Source organism: Dendropsophus ebraccatus, chromosome 1, assembly GCF_027789765.1.
Source record: "Dendropsophus ebraccatus isolate aDenEbr1 chromosome 1, aDenEbr1.pat, whole genome shotgun sequence".
NCBI classification, from domain to species: Eukaryota; Metazoa; Chordata; class Amphibia; order Anura; family Hylidae; genus Dendropsophus; species Dendropsophus ebraccatus.
Window position 1 is genome coordinate 200,052,406 of NC_091454.1, and position 24,234 is coordinate 200,076,639.

The 24,234-nt window shown below is 46.6% G+C and overlaps 1 protein-coding gene across 2 annotated transcripts in view; it reads left to right on the plus strand.

The window, feature by feature from the left end:
* PPP2R2A (protein phosphatase 2 regulatory subunit Balpha) overlaps positions 1 to 24,084 on the plus strand; it is a 27,354-nt gene extending 3,270 nt beyond the window's left edge. Inside the window, exons 1-10 of one of the 2 annotated variants that reach the window (XM_069944337.1) lie at positions 897 to 948; positions 4,367 to 4,441; positions 14,290 to 14,381; positions 14,707 to 14,869; positions 15,711 to 15,823; positions 17,302 to 17,479; positions 19,569 to 19,733; positions 21,091 to 21,260; positions 22,698 to 22,789; positions 22,940 to 24,084. In XM_069944337.1, coding sequence (XP_069800438.1) covers positions 912 to 948; positions 4,367 to 4,441; positions 14,290 to 14,381; positions 14,707 to 14,869; positions 15,711 to 15,823; positions 17,302 to 17,479; positions 19,569 to 19,733; positions 21,091 to 21,260; positions 22,698 to 22,789; positions 22,940 to 23,219 — 1,365 coding nt within the window. In that variant the 5' untranslated portion in view covers positions 897 to 911 and the 3' untranslated portion in view covers positions 23,220 to 24,084. Of the gene's footprint in view, positions 1 to 896; positions 949 to 4,366; positions 4,442 to 14,289; positions 14,382 to 14,706; positions 14,870 to 15,710; positions 15,824 to 17,301; positions 17,480 to 19,568; positions 19,734 to 21,090; positions 21,261 to 22,697; positions 22,790 to 22,939 lie in introns of those variants that run through there. The other variant, XM_069944338.1, reaches the window with a different exon arrangement.
* The last annotated feature ends 150 nt before the right edge of the window (positions 24,085 to 24,234 follow it).

The following is a 24,234-nucleotide window of genomic DNA, read 5'->3' on the forward strand; positions in this document are numbered from 1 at the left end:
GGTACAGTCACTTTAAGGGGTGCGTAATGGTCTTTATGTAAGAGTATGGACTGGTAGGAGTGGGTGCCCTGTAGATGTGGTCAGGGTGGTACTTGGCCCATAGGTGGCTCTTGGTGTAGCCTATAGTGGACTATCAGCGTTGCTGACTGGATACAGCAGGGATGGGGAACCTCTTGCCCTCCAGCTTTTGCAAAACTACAATTCCCATCGCTTTCCAGGTATGATGGGAATTGTAGTTTTGCAACAGCCGGAGGACTAGAGGTTCCCCACCCCCGCTGTATCCAGTGTACGGTGACTGCAGGGAAATGGTGAGGTAAGCGTCCCCCGGTGATGTCACTCTATGTCCATAGATCATGGCTCTCCAAAGTGCAAAACAACAACTCCCATCATGCCCGGAGAGCTAAAGCTTTGGATTAGGCTGTCCAGGCATGATGGGAAATGTAGTATTGCCCATGCCGTAGATGATCCCCTGGGGCTGTGCGTAGTGTGTATCCTCCATCCCAGTCAAGTTGAAGTCTTTCTCTCCCATCATGCAGCAGGGGGATGCCCGCTCCCAGCAGCCCTGCATCATCTTCCTGCGGCGGTCCTGCCTTTATGTGCCGCTGTACATTGTGTTGGTAATGTTACCCCCCCTTACCCCACCCCCCACCGCATCCTTTTCAGCAGCACATCCTCTGACAAAGCACATCACTCAGGCGAGGGGGGGGGTCACTTAACCCCTTCTTAGCCAGGAATCCTTCTCTTATTCTTCTGGGCTGCACTAGTTGTGCGGTGGGCATGTCACTACACCTCCCGAGGGGGTGAGGAGATTGGGACACGGCTCCTTCCTGTGTCAGCGGAACTAGGAACTCTTTATGGCGAGGGCGGTCCAGGATTTCTGTCAATGGCAGCTGTGTTCCCAGACGCAATCCATGTTCCTGAAGTTTTCTCCGAGAGCCGTCTTTCTGGGTAGTAGTAGTAGTGTGTCTTGTGCTTTGTGTACAATGTCTTGGCTGCATCTCCTCAGAGCCCGCAGCTCCGCTAGTGACTCTCTCTGCTTTACTTAAGACTTATATATTAAGAGCCTTGTTAAATGTGAGGTGTGTCTGTATGTTTTATATCAGGGATGGGGAACCTTTGGCACTCCAGCTGTTGAAGAACTACAATTCCCATTGTGCCTGAATTGTTAAAGCTTCGGCTGTCCAGGCATGATGGAAATTGTAGTTTTGCACCTTGACATTAGCATTGCTTATTTCATGCTTTCATATGTTATTTACTCTTCTATCTCCATAATGGATCCTTATTTCCACTACTTTTATGCCAGCATGCAATGGGTAAATGCAGGCGGAGATAGGGTGTGTAAGCTGTCACTACCTGCATGCTACATAAATCTATCATTACACCAGGTAGGATCATGTAGATTGGCAGCCGGCATACACTACTGGTCTCCAGCTCTTGTTTTTCCAATTGTTGCAAAACTTTTAACATGCCAAGAGTTGTAGTTTTGCAGCAGTTAGAAAGTATCTGGGGTGTGTTAGTTTGTCTACATTTTAGGTTATGCCTCCAAATGGAGAGAAAGTTCTCATGGTAGAGCGGGGGGGGGGGGTCAAACTGATGGTCCTCCAGCTGTTACAGAACTACAACTCCCATCGTGCCTGGACAGCCAAAGCTTTAACCATCCAGTCATGATGGGAATTGTAGTTCTGCAACAGCTGGAGGGGCGTAAGTTGTGGTAAAGAAGTTAAATTTGGCCCCAGTGGCTGGAGTAGCTGTATAGGGCCAATGTCTGGAGCTTGGCATTGTATTAGCTGATCAGTTATATAATCAGCTCTGAGATTGGCTATATATATATAATGCCCTCTGAATCCGCCATATAGGTTGGCGTGTGGAGGGTGGTGGATGCACAGCCCATCTCTTTTATGTTCAGGGACCATATGATATCCGCCATTGATGGTTTGCAGCAGCACACAATAGAGGTCCCCAGCCTGAGCTCCATTGTGTGACTACTAGCCCATATTCAGCCCTCAGGGCCCGGGGCCACCTCTCCTCTTTTGAGACCTCAGTTAATAATAGGGCAGGAAGATGAATGCCTTTGTCTGGTGCAGATGCTAAACGTGGGCACCCCCCCCCCCCTCTAAGGTCTTCTATTCTGACGTCTTCTGTGCAGGACCCCTTCTCAATGTGCGTTCCTTGGGTCATCCTAGTGCTCTCGTCCCTGGTATCCAGTGCTTTAGAGTGATTTCCTGATCTTTTGCATGAATGATCTGCTTCCTGCCAGCCCCACTTCCTTCTATGCGCTTCACCCGTTATTGCAGCTCTGCTCCATTAGGGTACTATTACACAAAGCGATTTTTCGCCGATTTAACGATAGACTAATTCAAACAACCGCTATGGCTAACGTCCTGAAATTGTTCACCCAATTACACAGAACGATGATCGTTACTTATGATAGTTATTGCGTTTGTCCTCTCGTCATTACTGCATTTGCCGCTACTGCGAACAACGTCTTATTACATGCGAACGATTTGCAAATGATCAACGATAAAAATAGGTCCAAATTCTATCAGTCTGTCTGCTATTACACTAAACGATTATCGTTCAAATCCGAACGATTTAACGTTTTTTCAAACGATAATCGCTCTGTGTAATACTACCCTAAGGGTATGCATGCACTGGGGAATAGGAGGTATTGAAGAGGAAAGTTTTCTGCTTGGGATTCCTTGTCTATTCAGCTCTGGCAGGATTTGAGCGGAATTCAAGCAGAATTCAAGCTCATTGACTTCTATAGGATTCCTCTAGCGGAATCCACCCAAATTCTTCGGGGGAGCGTGGATCAGGAAGGAATTTCCCGATGAAAAATTCCGCCTTGTGCACTAATGTACGAAAAGACAATAGAAACCTATGGGAGCCAAGGCTGCGGAATTTCGAGTGGATTACGCACGCATTTTGACATGAAATCCGTTCGAAATTCTGCTTGAATTGCTCAGTGTGCATAAACCCTTAACCCCTTAAGGACGGAGCCAATTTTTGTTTTTTGCGTTTTAGTTTTTCCTCCTTGTGTTTTGCACGTTGAGATTTTTTTGCGCTTACGCCGTTTACCGTGCGAGATCAGGAATGTGATTAATAGTTCGGGCGATTACGCATGCGGTGATACCAAACATGTTAGTTTGTTTATTTATTTACTTTTATTAAAAACATGGGAAAAGGGGGGTGATTCTGACTTTTATTAGGGGAGGGGGCTTTTTACTTTTAATAACCTTTTTTTTTTTTTTTTTACACACTTATACTAGAAGCCCCTCTGGGGTTAGGGTTATTCCCCCCTGGGGGACTTCTAGTATAAGTATACTGATCTCTCATTGAGATCTTTGTTGTATAGTTATACAGCAAAGATCAATGAGATCGGCACTCTGATGCTTTCGGCTGCTGCAGCCGAAAGCATCCGAGTGCCGAGCCGGGATCAGTGCCATTTTGGCGGAGACCCCGGCCGGCACCAGTCACGGAGATCACTCGATCTCCGCCACTAGACACCAGGGAAGTGCTGCGTCCGGTAATCGGATGCAGCTGTCATCTTTGACAGCTGCATCTGATTACTGTATTAGCGGGCACGGCGATCGGACCGTGCCCGTTAATACCCGCGGTCCCGGGCCACAAGCGGCACCCGGGACCGCGGTGGTTCAGAGTGGGGTCGCCGCGTGGCCCCGCTCTGAACACTTCTTGCGGGCGCATGACGTACGGGTACGTCATGCGTCCTTAAGAGGTTAAACCGAGGATGAGTTACAAGACACAACGGCCAATGAACATGAATCTTTTTAGGTCTTACTTATCGATTGCCTGTATTCTCCACCAAATCGTAAGGAATCCTCCACAGCAAAGTCTTATCCGCTCACGGTAATAGCAGAAAGCTTATTTTGAGAAGTTGCAAAGAAGAAATAAGTGTCTATCATGTAAAAACTGTGTCTTCCTACCTGACAGCTGCTTCATATGGATAAGAGATGCTTGACAGTACAAAGGAGGGGAGGGGGTGCAGTGACTGAAGGATGAATATGTAATTCTGCTGTGTGCATGATTTTAGGTCTGTACCTTAGTGTAAAGCCCTCTGGATTGTAGGGAACCTTGGCTCTCCAGCTGTTGAAAAACTACAACTCCCATCATGCCTAGACAGCTAAAGCTTTGGCTGTCCAGGCATGATGGGAGTTGTAGTTTTGCGACAGCTGGAGGGCCGAGGTTCCCTACCCCTGGACTATGAATATATACCAACTTTTAGTGCTGTTGCTAGATTATAGGGCTTTTGCTCATAAGTTGGCGGATGTGCCTGTGTGTAACATGTATGAGCGGCTTTAGGACCCTTCTAATCCTCATTAACTCTTTCATTTCTCTTCCCCTCCAGGAGCTGGTGGAGGCAATGATATTCAGTGGTGTTTTTCTCAGGTGAAAGGAGCTGTGGAAGACGATGTCTCAGAAGGTATTGTGCCTATTCATTTGTTTTTCCTCTCCATTGGTCACTGACTAAGCCAATAATAACACAAGATTGTATGAACTGTGCACGGATCAATAGTTCTCTCTATTTGGCTCACTATACACTTCTATGTCCATCCAGCTGTGTACTCCTCAATCAGGTTTGGGGGACATGTATGCGCCTGTCTACAACGTAGCCAGAATACAGAAGAGATGCTAATGCTGAAAATGTTAAATCCATTATACCTTAACCTAAGGAACACTACACCTAGATGCATGGTACAGGATATAATATACCCTCAGTGTATGTCAGCAGGATTTCTCCATCTTTCTGCAGCAAGCAGCCTTGCAGAAATTGTGCAGAGAATGCAGACGTTAGAAGGGTTTTCTAGGTAAAATATATTGATGGCCTATCCTATAGGTCATCAATATCTCATGGGAGGGGGTCCAGCACCTGACACCCCTGACAGTCAGCTTTTTGCCAAATCCATAACACCCACAATTACAGAGAACAGATTCAGACGGGGCCTCATTGTTTTCCGTTTGAGTAACTGTTCTGGTCCTGCTGCGGGATCATGTGACCTTGCTGCAGACCATCCTCTGTTCAGTGCATTCAGTCCATAAATTTAGGGTATGTGCACACTGAGGAATTGTAGAGGAAAGTTTTCCACTTGAAATTCCTCGCCTATTCAGCTCTGGCAGAATTTGAGCAGAATTCAAGCAGAATTTAAGTGGAATGCAAGCAGAATTTAAGTCCCTATTGACTTCAATAGGATTCCGCTAGCAGAATCTGGCCAAAGAATTGACATGTTAATTCTTTGGCCATGTTCACACTGAGCAAGAACGCCGTCCCTGTATTACTTTGAGAGTTGGAGGCTACCTTATTTCCCCTGTTCCCTCTCGGTAGAGGGCTGTAGTTTTTCCTTTTATATAAATCATCTTGTGTATCACTTGATGGAACCTGTTGGGTGACATTACTCTTCCTGTAGTGATGGGGCAGGCCTGTATATGTTGAGAATGCCCTTTTCTCAGGACATGGGGTGGAGGTATTCAGCTATGTCACACATGCCGATTCTCTATGTCATATCTATACGGATTATTCCCAGACATCCACAAATCCTGCACACTCCTTTTGTGGGTGATTCAGAAAAACCTTGGCACATGTAAAACGCCTGGCGTGCATTCACAGCAGTAGAGTTCACTTTACTCCACCCGGGGAATAGTCTGACTGTACAGGGTATGGAGCAGCAGGCGCTGACTTGTGGCTTTTTCCGTCTCAGCGGGTGATTTACTTTGCAGGATAACTTTGCTTTCTCCACCCAGCAGTAAACTCCCAGACCTGTTTTCCCAGACTTTCCTTCACAGGTCCGGACTTGGCAGATTCGCCCGCGTGGATGTTACACAGCGGTGCGGCACGCTCGGCCTGTTTATTATCCCAGCTACTCTGTATCCAAGCCTTCGCATGGGTGACATCTGTTGCTAGTGCAAGGGCCTTGTGCGGAGGTGATAATCCTGGATCCAGGCTCTGTGTGGAATACTAAATTACGCGGCATTGGGAAAGTTTCTTACGTTGTACATCTGATTGCTCCTATATACACTTCAGCTATTTATACTGCTTGGCTATGTCCATAGCAGAAGCAAACACTTTATAGAATTCTCTGTGGTTCGCTCATCTGCAGTCCCAGACACAGCTGTAAGTGGCGCTGTTATATATTCCAGTTCTGCGCAGGGCTGTGGAGTCGGGGAGTCTGAGTTGGAGCTAGCTTTGGCTGGAGTCTGAGTTGGTGTGTAACAAAAAATGTACAGACTCAGACTCCAGCTTTAAAAAAAATCTTTAAAAAATGTAGAATTGAATTTTGATATGAATTTTTTACAAGTTTTGCTCATGAATATATATTATGAGCAACATTCTAATAGGACACTGGCCCTATTACATAGGGGTGGTCGGGGGATATATCAGTAATAGGACACTGGCCCTATTACATAAGGGTGGTCAGGGAATATATCAGTAATAGGACGCTGGCCCAATTACATAAGGGTGGTCGGGGAATATATCAGTAATAGGACGCTGGCCCTATTACATAGGGGTGGTCGGGGGATATATCAGTAATAGGACACTGGCCCTATTACATAGGGGTGGTCGGGGGATATATCAGTAATAGGACACTGGCCCTATTACATAAGGGGGGGCAGGGAATATATCAGTAATAGGACGCTGGCCCTATTACATAGGGGTGGTCGGGGAATATATCAGTAATAGAACACTGGCCCTATTACATAAGGGGGGTCATGGAAAAGTTGTCGGTCACTATTTGGCAGTTTGTTTCTGAGCAGGAAGAGTCCATTGTGTGGGGGGAGATCTGTGCTGTTCTCTTCCTGGATGCTGGATGAATGTATATGAGCAGCATGGTAATATGAAGATATCCTGTGTAATATAGAGGAGGAGAAGAAGACATAAGTAGTGTTGCTGTAACCTCTGTCCTCAGTGTGGTGTTTTCTCTCTGGGATAATATTGTGTGTTTTTCTTCAGTGTTCTATGGCTGCAGCTGTGTGTGCGTGTGTGCTATGGCTGCAGCAGGCTGTGTGTGTGTGTGTGTGCGTGCGTGTGCGCGTGTGCGCGCGCGCGCTATGGCTGCAGCAGGCTCTGTGTGTTTGTGTGTGCACACTATGGCTGCAGCAGGCTGTGTGTGGTGTTCGCTATGGCTGCAGCAAGCTGTGTTTGCTATGGCTGCAGCAGGCTGTGTGGTGTTTGATATGGCTGCAGCAAGCTGTGTGTGTGCTATGGCTGCAGCAGGCTGTGTGTGGTGTTCGCTATGGCTGCAGCAGGCTGTGTGTGGTGTTCGCTATGGCTGCAGCAAGCTGTGTGTGCGCTAAGGCTGCAGCAGGCTGTGTGTGTGTGTATGCTATGGCTGCAGCAGGCTGTGTGTGTGTGTATGCTATGGCTGAAGCAGCCTGTGTGTGTGTGTATGCTATGGCTGCAGCAGGCTGTGTGTGTGTGTGTGTGTGTGCTATTGTGTGCCCCCACAGTGACCTTGTCTATCACTATGTGTGACCCCTCTCTATATCACTATGTGTGACCCCTCTCTATATCACTATGTGTGACCCCTCTCTATATCACTATGTGTGACCCCTCTCTATATCACTATGTGTGACCCCTCTCTATATCACTATGTGTGACCCCTCTCTATATCACTGTGTGACCCCTCTCTATATCACTGTGTGACCCCTCTCTATATCACTATGGCTGACCTCTATATTACAGGGATCTGGCAGTGTTAGCAGTGTTTCTGTGTGTATGGTGAATAATTAGTCAGAAACATAGAAGATTGTCAGCAGGAAAAGACCCCCTGCTCCATCTAGTCTAGTTGTGAGTAGTTCAGGACATGGAGGCTGGAGACTGGCTGCATTCACTGCACACACAGGAGAAGCTTCCTTTATTCCCTCAGAAGTCGCCCCAGGATCATGTAGGACATTAGGGAGAAGCTGCTGAGCCAGTGTGATAAATATCTCCCCTGGTATATGACCGGCCATTTATGAAGGAGCAGGAGTCTGAGTCGGTCCTGAGAAAATTCAGGAGCCGGAGCTGCGGCTTGCCGACTCCACAGCCCTGGTTCTGCGTACATAAACATAGTGTACTATTCTCCGTGTGTGAAGGAACCCGGCTGGTCTGTACCGCCATGGCTGCGTCTAGTTCCTGGCACTGAATAGAAGCTGCCGGCTGCCAAACGCATTAAGGGCACAGAGCGCAACTCTGTTGTCAGGGTGGATTTTCTAGTTGCCATGGCAACTACATCTTGTCCGACCCTGTCACACACTGCAGTAAGAAAATATGCAGTAAAATTCTGATATTCCACCATTCTATCTGATAACCTATCAATCACTTACATACGTACGGCGATGGCGGCTATTGCTGTTACGGTTGATAAAAGATGCCCATACAATAAGCTTAAAGGAGTTAGAAGAATATGGCTGTTTTCTTCCAGAAACTGCACCTCTCCTGTCCTTAGTTTGGAGAACCCCCTTTAAATTTGTGTATGATGAAGCCTTTAATACTATGGTGGCCTTTGCCTTGACTCGAGATATAAGCACTACCACAAGGAGGCGCTGTATATCATTGCCAGTTATCTCCTCTCCCCAATGTCCAGCTGCCAGATTAAAGGGTTCTGCGGTCAGGACTGTACTCAGCCCATGTAATGGCCATTAGAGAAGACTAGTTCTACTATTGGAATTGGCCCGTCTGCATACGTTTTGGCATAAGGTTAAGGGCCCTATTCCACCGGACGATTATTGTTCAGATTATCGTTAAATCGTTTGAATCTAAACGATAATCTTTTGGTTGAAATGCAACTAACGACCGAACGAGAAATCGTTGATCGCTTTATAAGACCTGGACCTATTTTTATCGTTGCTCGTTCGCAAAACGTTCGCAAATCGTTCGCATTGATTAAGACGTCGTTCGCAATAGATACAAACGCAATAACGAATAAATAGCGAAGAAAAAACGATCGCAATTACGATCATAAGTAACGATTATCGTTCCATGGAAATGAGTGAACGTTTTCAGGTCTTTCGCAATAGCGGTCGTTAGAGATCGTTAATCGTTAACGATTATGCAAACGATAATCATCCGGTGGAATAGGGCCCTTACACTAGGCGGATCTCCACAAGGAGCATTGTAACGCCAGGAAGACATGAGACCTGGAAGCGTCTGCAGGAAATGAGTGAGTGGAAATGACTTCAGAGCTGAACTCTGACAATCCATGGGGTCAGAGCACTGCTGTGCCTCCTAATCTTAGACTTCCTGTAGATGTCGGCAAAATGTCTCTCTGTGGCCGATGAAATGCCGCCATTTTTCTTCACAGGTGTTTTTTTTTTTTTTTTAACCCAATGGTCCTGTACCTCTGTCTGTCAGTGTTGTCATGGGAAACACAGATGTGGATCACAGGATAATGTACACATTTAGCGGACATGTCTGACTGTGCCCTTACTGTACTTAAAGGGGTCCTATCCCCATCCGCATTGCAAGGTTATATTACAGTATCTAATCCCTAGTAAATCAAGCAGGACCAGTAATGTATTGTATCTTAGCCCTTCGTGCTGTAACTCTCTGCCAGTGTATCTAATCTCATTAATACTCAGTTGTACACATTTTGTGCCGGTGTATCCAAGCTTTTTGTTCTGATGAGCAGATCCACCGGACGATTATCGTTTGCATAATCGTTAACGATTAACGATCTCAAACGACCGCTATTGCGAAAGACCTGAAAACGTTCGGTCATTTCCATGGAACGATAATCGTTACTTATGATCGTAATTGCGATCGTTTCTCTTCGATATTTATTCGCTATTGCGTTTATCTATTGCGAACGACCGAACGATGTCTTATTCAATGCGAACGATTTGCGAACGAGCAACGATAAAAATAGGTCCAGGTCTTATAAAGCGACCAACGATTTCTCGTTCGGTCGTTAATCGTTAACTGCATTTCAACCGAACGATTATCGTTCAGATTCGAACGATTTAACGATAATCTGAACGATAATCGTCCGGTGGAATAGGGCCCTTAGTATGATGCTGCTGCATCCAATCTTGTCACTGGCAGCTGAAGCCAAGTCTGTGATACTGTGTATCTAATCACATAATAATTCAGATACTGCTACTTATAGGTTGTGGTCGCACACTGTCATATTGACAGAGGTTTTTATTGGTATGCACCAAGCCATATAGTATATCTAAGCTTCATATGAGAGACGTATCTAAGCCTATGATGGGTCTTGTTGTTTAAGCCTTTATGAATTGAATAGGAGCAGTAGATACCATGGGTAAGTAGTACCATCATGTTTTATATTGTGGTGGTCGGCCTGGGGCCCAAGGATAATCCAAAACTCAGGATTTCTGTCATGTGACAGCATGTGACCTAGGAAGCCCGCACATCATCACGTGCACAGTGTTAACATGCCTTAGGAGAGTAGAGGGCTCTATACTGGTAATGCCCTGGAAAAACCCAGTTGTGAGCAATAACTGGCACCATTCAGTGTCTTGACATGTCTGTGATGCTGTGCCTTGGTGCCAGCCTAGTGGGCACTGATGGGTGACTGATAGTAACTCCCAAGATCCTCTTTTACTCTGCATTAGAGTAATGTAATGATGAAGAAGATGCAGCAGATGGTGATGTCATTGCTGTAAAGGGGTTGGCCACTTTATAGTTAAATAATTCAGTGTACAGTATTAGTAAGTGTACTCACTGTATATACTGACAGCAGCTCCCTGTGTACTCACTGTATATACTGACAGCAGCTCCCTGTGTACTCACTGTATATACTGACAGCAGCTCCCTGTGTACCTCATAGAGCTAAAATCAGACTCCCCTCCAGGCTGTGCTGTCCTGCTCTGTGGTGTTCCTGTCCATAATATGGCCAACGTGGAGGAGCATGTGGCCATGCCCCACCTCCTCGGTGTCCACCACTGAGCCTGTATATGTCTATGGGGGACACGGGGCAGGAACAAAGCAGTAGGGCAGCCCAGCCTGGTGAAGAGGAGTCTGATATTAGCTCTATGAGGTATACAGGGAGCTACTGTCAGTATATACAGTGAGTACACTTACTAATACTGCACACTGACCTATTTTACTATAAAGTGGCCAATGTGCCGCCGATGGCTAACCCCTTTAAAGTGATACTGTCCACTCTGTGCGGTTCTCTGCACCACCCACATTCAATGTATACCTGTATAAAACGTGTCTTTCTGCTCTACAATCACATTATTTCATAGGTTTACAGTGTCATCTGGGCGGGGCTTCACAGCTGTTGGGCCCAGATGACACTGTCAACCTATGAAATGAAGCCAGAAGGGTGTATATGTATGTGTGTGTGTTACAGTATCACTTTAACAGCATGTGTGACCTAAATAGGAATTGTCCGTGTTTGGGCTGGTATCCATATCAGCCGTGGCTCTGATGACTTGAACTGACAGCGGTTTCTTAGGTCATTGGAGCTGCGGGCGGGCTGGAACGTGGAGTCATAGATCAGACACTAAAATGTGCACGTACATTTTCATCCAATAAAAGCATTTTTTTTCCTTTTCCCCCTCCATTTACTCATTATTTTTTGTAAATTTGTTTAAAAAATGCTACTGTCCACAGGGCTGTGGAGTCGGTAAGCCGCTGCTCCGACTCCTGCTCCTTCATAAATGGCCGGTCATATACCTGGGGATTTTTTTTTATAAATGTAATATTTATTGACATTTTTTAGAAGAAAAACAAGGTAAACAGGTAGATAGGGCTACCAAATACATGCCAATCTGTGTGTATGGCTAAATGTGAAGTTAGAAAACAAACACATAACATCGCTAACCGTAATAGACAGCATATCAGCCAGAACCATCAATACACCTATGCAGTTTTATCAAAAACAATATGTAGCCCCACCACAAAATATAACTGAGGGTAGAAACACAAATACACTCAGACTTGGGGAATACACATAAAGGAAAAGGAGGGGGGGAGGTACAGATCAACCTATCCAACACTCTACTCTATTAGTGAGATACTCCAGAGCGTCCACAGTAAGCCTCCCAGGGAGCTCAAACCGATTCAAACAATGGAAGTTGGTTGTTCAGAGAAGTGGTGAGTCTTTCGAGGCGCGCACACACACACAGCCTGCTGCAGCCATAGCGCATACACACAGCCTGCTGCAGCCATAGCGCATACACACAGCCTGCTGCAGCCATAGCGCATACACACGGCCTGCTGCAGCCATAGCGCACACACACGGCCTGCTGCAGCCATAGCGCGCACACACGGCCTGCTGCAGCCAAAGCGCGCGCGCACACGGCCTGCTGCAGCCATAGCGCACACGCACACGGCCTGCTGCAGCCATAGCGCACACGCACACGGCCTGCTGCAGCCATAGCGCGCACACACGGCCTGCTGCAGCCATAGCGCGCACACACGGCCTGCTGCAGCCATAGCGCGCACACACGGCCTGCTGCAGCCATAGCGCTCACACACGGCCTGCTGCAGCCATAGCGCGCACACACGGCCTGCTGCAGCCATAGCGCGCACACACGGCCTGCTGCAGCCATAGCGCGCACACACGGCCTGCTGCAGCCATAGCGCGCACACACAGCCTGCTGCAGCCATAGCGCGCACACACAGCCTGCTGCAGCCATAGCGCGCACACACAGCCTGCTGCAGCCATAGCGCGCACACACAGCCTGCTGCAGCCATAGCGCGCACACACAGCCTGCTGCAGCCATAGCGCGCACACACAGCCTGCTGCAGCCATAGCGCGCACACACAGCCTGCTGCAGCCATAGCGCGCACACACAGCCTGCTGCAGCCATAGCGCGCACACACAGCCTGCTGCAGCCATAGCGCGCACACACAGCCTGCTGCAGCCATAGCGCGCACACACAGCCTGCTGCAGCCATAGCGCGCACACACAGCCTGCTGCAGCCATAGCGCGCACACACAGCCTGCTGCAGCCATAGCGCGCACACACAGCCTGCTGCAGCCATAGCGCGCACACACAGCCTGCTGCAGCCATAGCGCGCACACACAGCCTGCTGCAGCCATAGCGCGCACACACAGCCTGCTGCAGCCATAGCGCGCACACACAGCCTGCTGCAGCCATAGCGCGCACACACAGCCTGCTGCAGCCATAGCGCGCACACACAGCCTGCTGCAGCCATAGCGCGCACACACAGCCTGCTGCAGCCATAGCGCGCACACACAGCCTGCTGCAGCCATAGCGCGCACACACAGCCTGCTGCAGCCATAGCGCGCACACGCAGCCTGCTGCAGCCATAGCGCGCACACGCACACACAGCCTGCTGCAGCCATAGCGCGCACACGCACACACAGCCTGCTGCAGCCATAGCGCGCACACGCACACACAGCCTGCTGCAGCCATAGCGCGCACACGCACACACAGCCTGCTGCAGCCATAGCGCGCACACGCACACACAGCCTGCTGCAGCCATAGCGCGCACACGCACACACAGCCTGCTGCAGCCATAGCGCGCACACGCACACACAGCCTGCTGCAGCCATACAACACTGAAGAAAAACACCAGAAGAAGAGGACAGAAGTTACTGCTACACTACTTAATGCTCCTCCTCCTCCTCTATATTACACAGGATATCTTCATATTACCCTGCTGCTCATATACAGTCATCCAGCATCCAGGAAGAGAAAAGCACAAATCTCCCTTATCCCTTATCTAATAGGGACAGTGTCCTACTACTGATATATTCCCCGACCACCCTTATGTAATAGGGCCAGTGTCCTATTAGAATGTTGCTCATAATATATATTGATGAGCAAAACTTATTAAAATCATATCAAAACTCAATTCTAAATTGTTCTAAGTTTTTTTTTTTTAAAGCCGGAGTTGGTACATTTTTTCCGACTCCACAGCCCTGACTGTCCAGTGATCCAGCATTTGCTTGTTCCATCATAGGGCAGGATCGGTAGCATCGCTTATGTCCATTTGATAGGTAGAACAGACTCCGGTTTCTTGGTAGCCAGAGACTCTGACAAGCGAGATCTGCAGAAATTGAGTTGCCCCCCCCCTAGTACTGTGTATCTGTAGTAAACATCTCGCTATGTATGTTTGTTTTTATAGAAGTGATGGATACAGGTTCTTTCATTGCAAGCATCAAACCAGTGTGTACTCAGCTCCACAGTCCAATGTAATAGAAAGGGAGGGGAGCGTACACCTCTGTAATCTGTGGGTACTACCTCATACAGTCACTGCCATTCCTATTGTGTAATATTCATCTTCCCTATCTATATCCCTCCCCCCTTATACCACCATTGTGTATAACACTGTATGATGCTTCTGTCGTTGCAGCTGATATCATATCTACGGTAGAATTTAACCATTCTGGAGAATTATTAGCCACTGGAGATAAAGGAGGACGTGTGGTCATCTTCCAGCAGGAGGTTAGTGTGGTCTTTCCTCCCTTACCATAGCCACTCTTTATACAGAGAGGGAGGGACTCTGCATGCTGCCAACCATCCTAAAAGCTCCCATGTTCCCAGCTGCAGCGAATGCAGTAACCTGATCAGCCCCATCCTCTGCAGTGTGAAGGCGTGCCGCCTTGTAGCTGGTAGTTTTCCTATTAGGCCCCAATGAGAGTATTAATGTTCTGTTTTATTAGTAGACAAGGAAGCTGCTGCCATCTAGTGGTGCTGATCAAATATGCACATGACCACTAATAGGAAAACTTTTTGTATTCTAATTATTTCTGTGTGCTCTTCCTTACAGAGTAAAAGCCCTTATCATAGAGGGGAATATAGTGTCTATAGCACTTTCCAGAGCCACGAGCCTGAATTCGACTACTTGAAGAGTTTAGAAATCGAAGAGAAGATCAATAAGATCCGATGGTTACCACAGAAGAATGCAGCACAGTTCCTGTTGTCTACAAATGGTGAGTTTCTGCTTCTTAAAAGTCACTGCAGAAGTTTTGGATTTATTCTGCCTAAATTTGTTACATTTCACCATGTTGTCAAGGGGTCTTCCTGTCTAGTGCTAAAGAGGTACTCTGGGCTGGGGTCATTTTTATTGTATGGTCGGGGAAGGGGTAGATATAGAGGCCGCCGGTCACTTACCTCCCCGGTTCCAGCGCCGGGTCCCGGATCGAGCTGTTCCGTTCTCCCTTCCAGCCCCGTTCTCCCATAACGCTTCCTGGTATGAGCTGCGGCTTAAGACGAGAAGTCTCAAGCTACAGGTGGGACCCTGCCTCGGCTGCTGAATGGCTGAGCTGCCTTGAGACGTCACGTCTCAAGCCCCAGCTCATACCAGGAAGGGGCAGCGGGACAGGAGAATTTGGCAGCGCGATCTGGGACCCGACTCTGGAACCCGGGAGGTAAGTGACCGGAGACCTCTATATCCAGCCCCAGCCGGGAGTATCCCTTTAAGCTCCTCTGTTAAGCGTTCTTCCGAGACTGACTTGTCTCAGCAAAGATGGGCCGCTATCTTAGAACTGGCAACGATTGTGTCCAGTCTAGGCAATGCTCTGATTTGTGCTGATTTATTCCACTTCCGGAGCATTGCCTAGACTGATAGCTGTGCATTCACTTCAGAGCTGAGAGCAGAACTTGGGTTTATAGTCAAACAGAAATGTTCTCAATCACTGGCAGTAAACACATCTTGACAACGGTGAGGAATTGGACTACAGAGTGTATTGGAAAGCTGTTGAACTTTTTTACTTTTATGAAACCATTATAAGTTTATAACTAGAAAACCCGGGAAACTCTTTCCATTTACAGATAAAACTATCAAGCTGTGGAAAATCAGTGAACGTGACAAGAGACCAGAAGGTTACAACCTTAAAGAAGAAAATGGGAGATATAGGGATCCAACCACTGTGACCACACTCAGGGTAAGTTCTGCTCCTTTCTGGCTTTGGCTACAGGTAATGCTGACTTGCTGAACTCTTGGGGTTTTGCAATGTTCCCTCAACCCGAACACTCAGCATTTGTCTGCCGGCATCTAGAGAATTTTTCCTGGCAGCCTTAGGGCAGCATCCAACTTCTGAAAACACTGGTAGTCAAATGCTATGCTTTCGGGTTCAAAAAAACGTTGCAGAACCCAAGCAGTTCATTTAAGTGTCACTGTCTTTTTTTTATTTTTATTTTTTAGTACAGGCGATTTTAAGGAACTTTGTAATTGGGTTTATTAGGCAAATATGCCATTATCGGCATTCAAAATGATTTTCCCCAGGCCCCCCTCCTCTCACTGCTCATTATTAGGAAATATCCACTCTTTTACACCAGTCGAGCCCTGTGTAACCTATGGAAAGGGGAGGGGAGAGGAGGGAGAGTAGTCACCAGCAGAGAACAAAGGATTACACAGCAGGACCTGTGTGAAAGCCAGTATTCAGAGGTCAGTGCTGACTTCAGAGGAGATAGCCCCGTGATGTAGCTGTAAATTAACTTTGTTTTGTTTTGGTGCCTCATCTCCCTCCACCCCTCCCCTCTACATAGAGAACCATGAAGACAGGGGGGAGAGCTTTAAACAACCTTTTCATGATAAAAATGCAATTTTTGGCTAATAAACCCAATTACAAAGTTTCTTATCGCCTGTACTATTTATTTCTGCCAAAAAAATGTAAATGACAGTAACGGTTTAAAGGACAACTCCCGCGGGACCCCAAAAAAAAAAAAAACACAGACACACACAGACACCATACTCACCATCTCTCCGGTGACGATCGCCACTCGATTCGCCCGCCGTCCGCCTCTCCGTCGCCGCCTTCCGCCATCCAGCGATGTCTCCAACTTCCGGGTCCAGGGGATGGAAAAGGCTGCCAGTGCGCTTGCGCACCGGCAGCCTTTTCATTGGCTGGAGCGCATCACATGGCTTCCAGCAAGCTCAGCCAATCAGGGCTGAGCAAGCTGGAAGCCATGTGATGCGCTCCAGCCAATGAAAAGGCTGCTGGTGCGCATGTGCACCAGCAGCCTTTTCATCCCCATTCACTTTGCATGAAGACGCCGAGGAGGAAGAAGACCCGGACCGCCCCTCGGCTCTGACGTCGTCGTCACCAGATGCCGCCCCGGAGAAGAGGACCGTGACGATCGTAATAGGTAATGTATACATTCCTTAACTTCCGGGGTGGGGGGTAGGGGGTCCGAAAGTGGGGGAAGGGGGCCAGGCCGGGTATTTAACGACATTACAAAGTTATATAACTTTGTAATGTGTGTTAAATGAGCAAAAAAAAATTTTTGTGGGAGTTGTCCTTTAAGTCCGCTCAACACTAGTTACAGGTTATCCTGTATAAATATACGGGGCACATACTTAAGTGACTATTAGAATGGTGAGAGGTCTTGTTATTTACCCAGTTTGGCTTTTTGTTTCCAGGTGCCAGTATTCCGCCCCATGGACCTGATGGTTGAAGCGAGTCCTCGGAGAATATTCGCCAATGCTCATACGTATCACATCAATTCCATCTCTGTCAATAGTGACTATGAGACGTATCTGTCGGCAGATGACCTTCGAGTCAATCTATGGCACTTGGAGATCACAGACAGGAGCTTTAGTATCCTTATCATGACATTTAAAGAGGAAAGAGGAAATGGGGTGTAACATGTACTGATGCCCCCACCAGTCACATGAAGGGGCTGCAGCCCTTTCCTTGTTTACGCGGCACAGCTCCATACGTTTTTATATCAGAATTGTTGTTTTCTGTTGTCAGCGCAGTTTTTATGATACCGACCTTTATGTGCGTATGTGTCTGTGTATAATAGAGATAACTAATATGGTTAAAGCAAGTCCTTACATACAAGTCAGAAAGAGCTACCGAAAGCTGTAAGTTACTTTCTATGTAGAGGACTGGAGTGTTGTCAGGGTCCTGTACAGATCACACAGTCTTAGAAAAATAAAATGACACCGCCCTTACCTGGTGCGTCAGTGAGCAGCTCATCCTGGCTGAGGTAAGGAACAGTACAGGACATGTAGTATCACACTGTACTATAGCGAGGAGATACTAGACACACACAGCAGTACAGGACATGTAGTATCACACTGTACTATAGCGAGGAGATACCAGACACACACAGCAGTACAGGACATGTAGTATCACACTGTACTATAGCGAGGAGATACCAGACACACACAGCAGTACAGGAACTGTAGTATCACACTGTACTGTAGAGAGGAGATACCAGACACACACAGCAGTAAAGGACATGTAGTATTACACTGTACTATAGCGAGGAGATACTAGACACACACAGTCAATTCAGTATTACTGGAGTTTTACAAGTAAAATGGCCACTTTTATTGGTTAATCATTTACTCATTCACATGTGCCGCAGAGTCTGTCTGTAGCCCGCTGTCATAACTGTAGTTTTTATCAGTTTTGGATACATGGAACATTTTATATTATCTATATCGAATGATATGACCAATAATTCCGTCCTTTTTGCTTTTACACCGATCACAATGTAGGATCAATAGTTCAGACAATTCTGCATGTGGCACCATGATTTTTTTTTTTCTTAATTCCTATTTTACAAATAGGGTGAAGGGGTTGATTTGAACTTATTAGATGAATTGTTTTCTTAGCTGAGTCCCCGTATGGAGTAAGATTGCTTATACTCCTCAGTGCTATGCTATTACACAGCATTGATTAGTTAGGTCTGTGCTCTGCTGCCAATGTCTGCCGTAGGGATTAGAAAAAGCACAACAACTTTCTTGCAAAAACAGCGCCACCCCTGTCCTCAGGTTGTGTGTGGTATTAATATTTAGCTCCTTTTACTTCAGTGGAACTGAGCTGTAGAAGCACACCCAGGGTTGGTGCTGTTTTTGGAAAAAAGCAGCCATGTTTTTCTAAGCTTGGGATAACCTCTTTAGCCAGCAGAGGTGCTGTAGCTGGTACGGAGGGTTAGTAAAGGCCTTGGCAGCCATGGCATCAAATTGGCATAAGAGAGTTGTTGTAGGGGTGACGATTGGACCCCTAGGGATATGTTCACACTGAGCAAATCGGTCGGAAGTCCGCCTGTCTCAGCGTGTCATTGCCCGTATATGGGAGAGCGCGCACTTCTCCGCTCAAAGAAGTGGCATGTCACTTAAGCGTGGAGGGGAGGAAGCAGATGTGTGCGCTCTCCCATTTACTTACTGCAGGACACGGAGCATGGTGGGATTGTGAATATACCCTAACTGGTTTGAGACCTGTCTGTTTATTCTTTGTATTCAGCAATCAATATTGATCACTGCAAGTAGAGTATTGGACTGAGGTCAGGCAGGTGTCCTCTGTAACATAGAGCGTCACCTGCTACATATCCGCTGTATATGCAGTGACCTTTGAGCTGCAGTAAAAGGGCGTATCGGCGGTCATTAAGAGGTTAAAGTCCTGGAAAAACGAGCTGCAGTTTGAGCTTGGAGATTGCTATGCATGGTGCCTATTGGAGTCCTTGCCTGTAATACACTGTACAATTCATCAGGAACAGATCAGGATAATCCATTTACTGTCTTCTAATCCTACAGTGTGTAATTCTGTGCTCTGTGATGTATAACTTTTTTGCTTTAGGTTACCATCCTAGTTTTCATGTCCTAATGGATTAGAATCAGGGTGTGTGCCCCCACCAGTGTTCTTTGTATTACATTTCCTTTACTCCCTCCTTCAGATATTGTAGATATTAAACCCGCCAACATGGAGGAGCTGACTGAAGTGATCACGGCGGCTGAGTTCCACCCACATCACTGCAACACTTTTGTATACAGCAGCAGCAAAGGCACCATCCGTCTGTGTGATATGCGCGAGTCGGCGCTGTGCGACCGCCACTCCAAGTGTAAGTTATAACGTCATTCGGAGTCTGGCGGCTCCTCTTAACCTTGTGCGTAGCTCAATGACTACTATATATATCTGATGGGATGGGGGAAGGGCTATCTGGGTGGAATAGGTGAACTCTTTGTTCTTAATAATCTGCATCAGTTCTAAACCATACATTTAGCCTCTTCTTGGCGCTCTTTTATCTTCATGTACATTTTGAAGACACATGGAGACAATGTTTATTGCACCATAAGAAGTAAAAAGCTAGACTTAAAGGGGTTACCTTAAATAAAGAAAAGCATAGCTACCACTTTGTAAGAACAGCGCCACCTCTGTCCTCAGGTTGTGTGTGGTATTACAATTGATTGGCTGAGTGGGCAGTCCATCAGCCAGGAAGGTATTTTCCCCCTTGTTGTGACATCATCAGGACTCTGGGAAAATTCCTTCCGGCTGGGGTCTCGGGGCTAGTCTAGTGACGCAGGCACATGGCGAGGTAAGTTAGGATTCGGTATTAAGTTTCCCCCTGCCCCCGCTGCCAGCTGCCCAAAAAAATGGCTGGACTTTAAGTCTTCCAGTACTTATCGGCAGCTGTTTGTGGTATTTCCAGTCTGGAGAGCCTGAGAGTCTTTCTATGAGGATTTGCTACTGTTCTAGACAGTTCCTCTTATGGACAGAGGTGGCAGCAGAGAGCACAGTGTCAGACTGGAAAGAATGCCACTTCCTGCAGGACATACAGCAGCTGATAAGTACTGGAAGACTTAAAGAAGTCCAGCCATTTTTTTTTTTTTTTTTTTTTTTTTTGGCAGCTGGCAGTGGGGGCAGGGGGAAACTTAAGTATTGCAATCTCTGTCACCAGTTGTTTTGAAAGAATTTTATTTTATTTATTTTTTTTGAACAACCCCTTTAGGGCACCACATTGTACATATGCATTGCAGTGATCACATGAACTCAAAAACTGTGCTGATGGGGATTACTGCAGAAGCTTGGAGGTGACTGTCCAGTCAGGATCCCACTGCAGCGATTGAGACCACACAAACCTTCTCTGTCTAATTCATTTTGATACTGCAAAGAATAGTACCAGCTTCGGATGTATTTGACAGGAGGAGGGTGCTCCCTCTGTTAAGACTGTTGGCAATATGTGATTTAAGGGGGAGGGGGGGGGGGGAGAGAGTCAGTAGCCTACCATGGCGGTAAGTGGCCTAACATAGGGCTGTGGGGGATATGTCACATACACCATCACTGTGTCATCGACTGCTGGCTATAGCTGGAGTGCTGGTAGATCAGTATCTTGCTATATTCTGTGGCATAGAACCTCCAGCGTCTGATCAGGACTCAGCACGGCCGGCATTAAAGGGATTATCATTCTTTATTTTTAGTGTTTGAGGAGCCAGAAGATCCCAGCAATAGATCCTTCTTCTCAGAGATCATCTCTTCCATTTCCGATGTGAAGTTCAGCCACAATGGGCGATACATGATGACCAGGGACTACTTGTCTGTCAAAATCTGGGACTTGAACATGGAGAGCCGTCCCGTGGAAACATATCAGGTGACACATGCAGGGAATCATAGGGACATGGTAGTTTTGCTCCTTGACATGAACGTTTTCCTCTAGTAACTAAAAAACTTTCGGTTTCCCTCCTCTTAGTGGTGAAGAACTGTTTGTTGTTTCTTAGTTATCACCTTTTCGGTGACTTTCCACATAGCATTTTTATGCAGGCTTTTTAGTAGTTAAAAATCTCAAACCTTCCTGTGCTTATCAGCTGCTGTATGTCGTGCGGGAAGTGGTGGTTTCTGCTGCCACCTCTGTCCATGTCAGGAACTGTCCAGAGCAGGAGAGGTTTTCTATGGGGATTTGCTACTGCTCTGGACGGAGGTGGTAGCAGAAAGCACTGTCAGACTGGAAAGAATACACCACTTGCTGCAGGGCAAACAGCAGCTGATAAGTATGGGAAGACTTGAGATTTTTTAATAGAAGTAAATTTGCAAATCTATATAACTTTCTGATACAAGTTGATACAAAAACTTTTTTTTTTCCCCCCTCTGGGCTTCCCATGTGCATCATTGTCAGTCGTTGACCAGAGGGGAGACTGGTTATAAAGAGTGTTTCTCTTGCTCTGGACGGACCCGTCATATAATACACAGACAGAGCACGATTGCAAATGAGCGTTGTGTAAAGCTTGATTTCCCCCATGGTGTTGATGTAGGGAGATTGAACACTTTACTGCCAGGTTTTCCCATAGATTACAGCTAATCCCCAGGAGTTTCACCAGGCTGGACACACTGTGATCCGCTTATAGAAAAGGAAATCTTCTAACATGTATGGATGTACAGAGCAAAGAACCCCTTTAGCTGTAGTTCTCGTGTACCCGCTGCAGGTCATGACCTAATCATACCCCATAGATAGGAGCAACCATAACCATCCCTGGTGCATTGGCAGTAATATTACTTGGGCTATAATAACACTTGTGTTGGAGCCTGATGATGGTTTATGCTAATCGTTTTGTAGGTCTGAATAGTTCCTTTGAATGGGTTAAAGTCTGGAAATAAAAGGATTATCCAGCGCTACAAAAACTTTCTTCCAGAGACAGCCCCACTCTTGTCTCCAGCTTGGGTGAGGTTTTGCAGCTCAATTCCATTGAAGTGAATGGAGCTTAATTGCAAACCGCACCTGAACTGGAGTCAAGAGTTATGTTATCTCTAAAAGTGGCCTTGTTTTTGTAGCACTGGATAACCCCTTTAAGAAACAAATGGTTCAGAGAGGGCTTATAACTGAGCAGGTTCTCTTTTTCCTACACCACCCTTTACCTGTAGAACACCAGGGGGCGCTGTGTCTAGCCCACACATTAAAGTTTGCGTACTACTTCATGGCAGTACAAGCTTCCAGAGTGCCAGAAAGAGAGATGTTTTTTTTCTGCAGCTGCAACTTATTGGACGTCTGTAGTATCTATGGTCCTATTAATACTATACTGCTTTACATCCCCAGGTACATGAATACCTCAGGAGTAAGCTCTGCTCCTTATATGAGAATGACTGCATCTTCGACAAGTTTGAGTGTTGCTGGAACGGACCTGACAAGTGAGTATAATGGATAGTGAGCCGAGACCAGCCCGACCTTATGAGCTCTGCCTCTCCTATGGGACATGCATGTTTAGTCTGTATTTAGATGGTGGTTGTGCCCATAGCTCTCACTCCTGTATTAACCCGCGCTCCTCTCCCCTTTTACAGTGTTGTCATGACCGGCTCCTACAACAACTTTTTCCGAATGTTTGACCGCAACACCAAACGTGACATCACCCTTGAGGCCTCACGGGAGAACAGCAAGCCACGCATGGTGCTGAAACCACGTAAAGTGTGCGCCAGCGGCAAACGGAAGAAGGATGAGATCACGGTGGACAGTCTGGACTTCAACAAGAAGATCCTGCACACAGCCTGGCACCCTAAAGAGAACATCATCGCTGTGGCCACCACCAATAACCTGTATATATTCCAGGACCGGGTCAATTAGTACAGACCCCTTCATACTGGACAGTCCTTTAGTCCAACTAGTTTCCAATAGTCGAGCCTAGAATTCGTACCCTGTTCCAAAACTGAAGAAAACTTCTGACAGTGCGGGAACTCTTGCCAGTCCCTCCCCGTCTGACTTTTCCAGTGTTTAAGGTGCCATCGAATTTATCCTTTTATAGCTGCGCGGGGTGAACCCTGCTCCTGCTGACTTCTTGCCCTTTGGGGGGGTAACAGCAGGACTTACTGTATTTTTTTTTTTTCTTGACCATCTTGCCTGATGTGTAGGTTTAATTTTGTCAATTTTTTTATTATTATTTTGAGATGTCAATTGCAGTACCAGCCTGCGCTCTGTACGGTTCCTTCTCCAGGACTAGAGAGAGTGCTCAGGGTGGCTTTAATCTCTTCAGCCTCATTCATTTTTTTTTTTTTCTTCTTCTTCTTTCACTCCATTTCTTTCTTACATTGTATTTTTTTTACATCCCCCTACCTTTTACCTGTTTCTTGCAATCTTAGAAGTTGGTTCTTCTGTACCTAAACGTCCCATTTCCTGCTCTTCTTCCTCCTCATCCGTGCCCTGCGCTGGTGTAAAATCCAACCGCTAGGAAAGCACACAGGGAAAATCTGGCTGACCGTGGCAGGGTTGGCGGCATGGGGGTTGGGGACAAGGCCATTACTGAGAGTTGTCTTGGTCTCTCATTTTAGTGATGCCCTGACTGTAATCACTTCTTGCCTTGTCTGGCGCTGAAAAAAAGGGGGGGAGAAAAAAAAAACAAAAGGACTTAAAAAAAATTAAATAAAATTAAAAAAAAGCCAAAAAACTAAGGATAAAAAAACTACTGAATAAAAGACAATGAAAAAAAAGAAAATGTGTTATAGAAGTTATTAGAACTACTTATCACTCATTAACTTGATGGCTACCGTAACATGGGCTACAAGGAGCAATAATGGGCTCTATGCTAAGTTTAAAGGGGCGATTCAGGATGAGAAAAACAGTTGCTTGCAAAAACAGCACCACC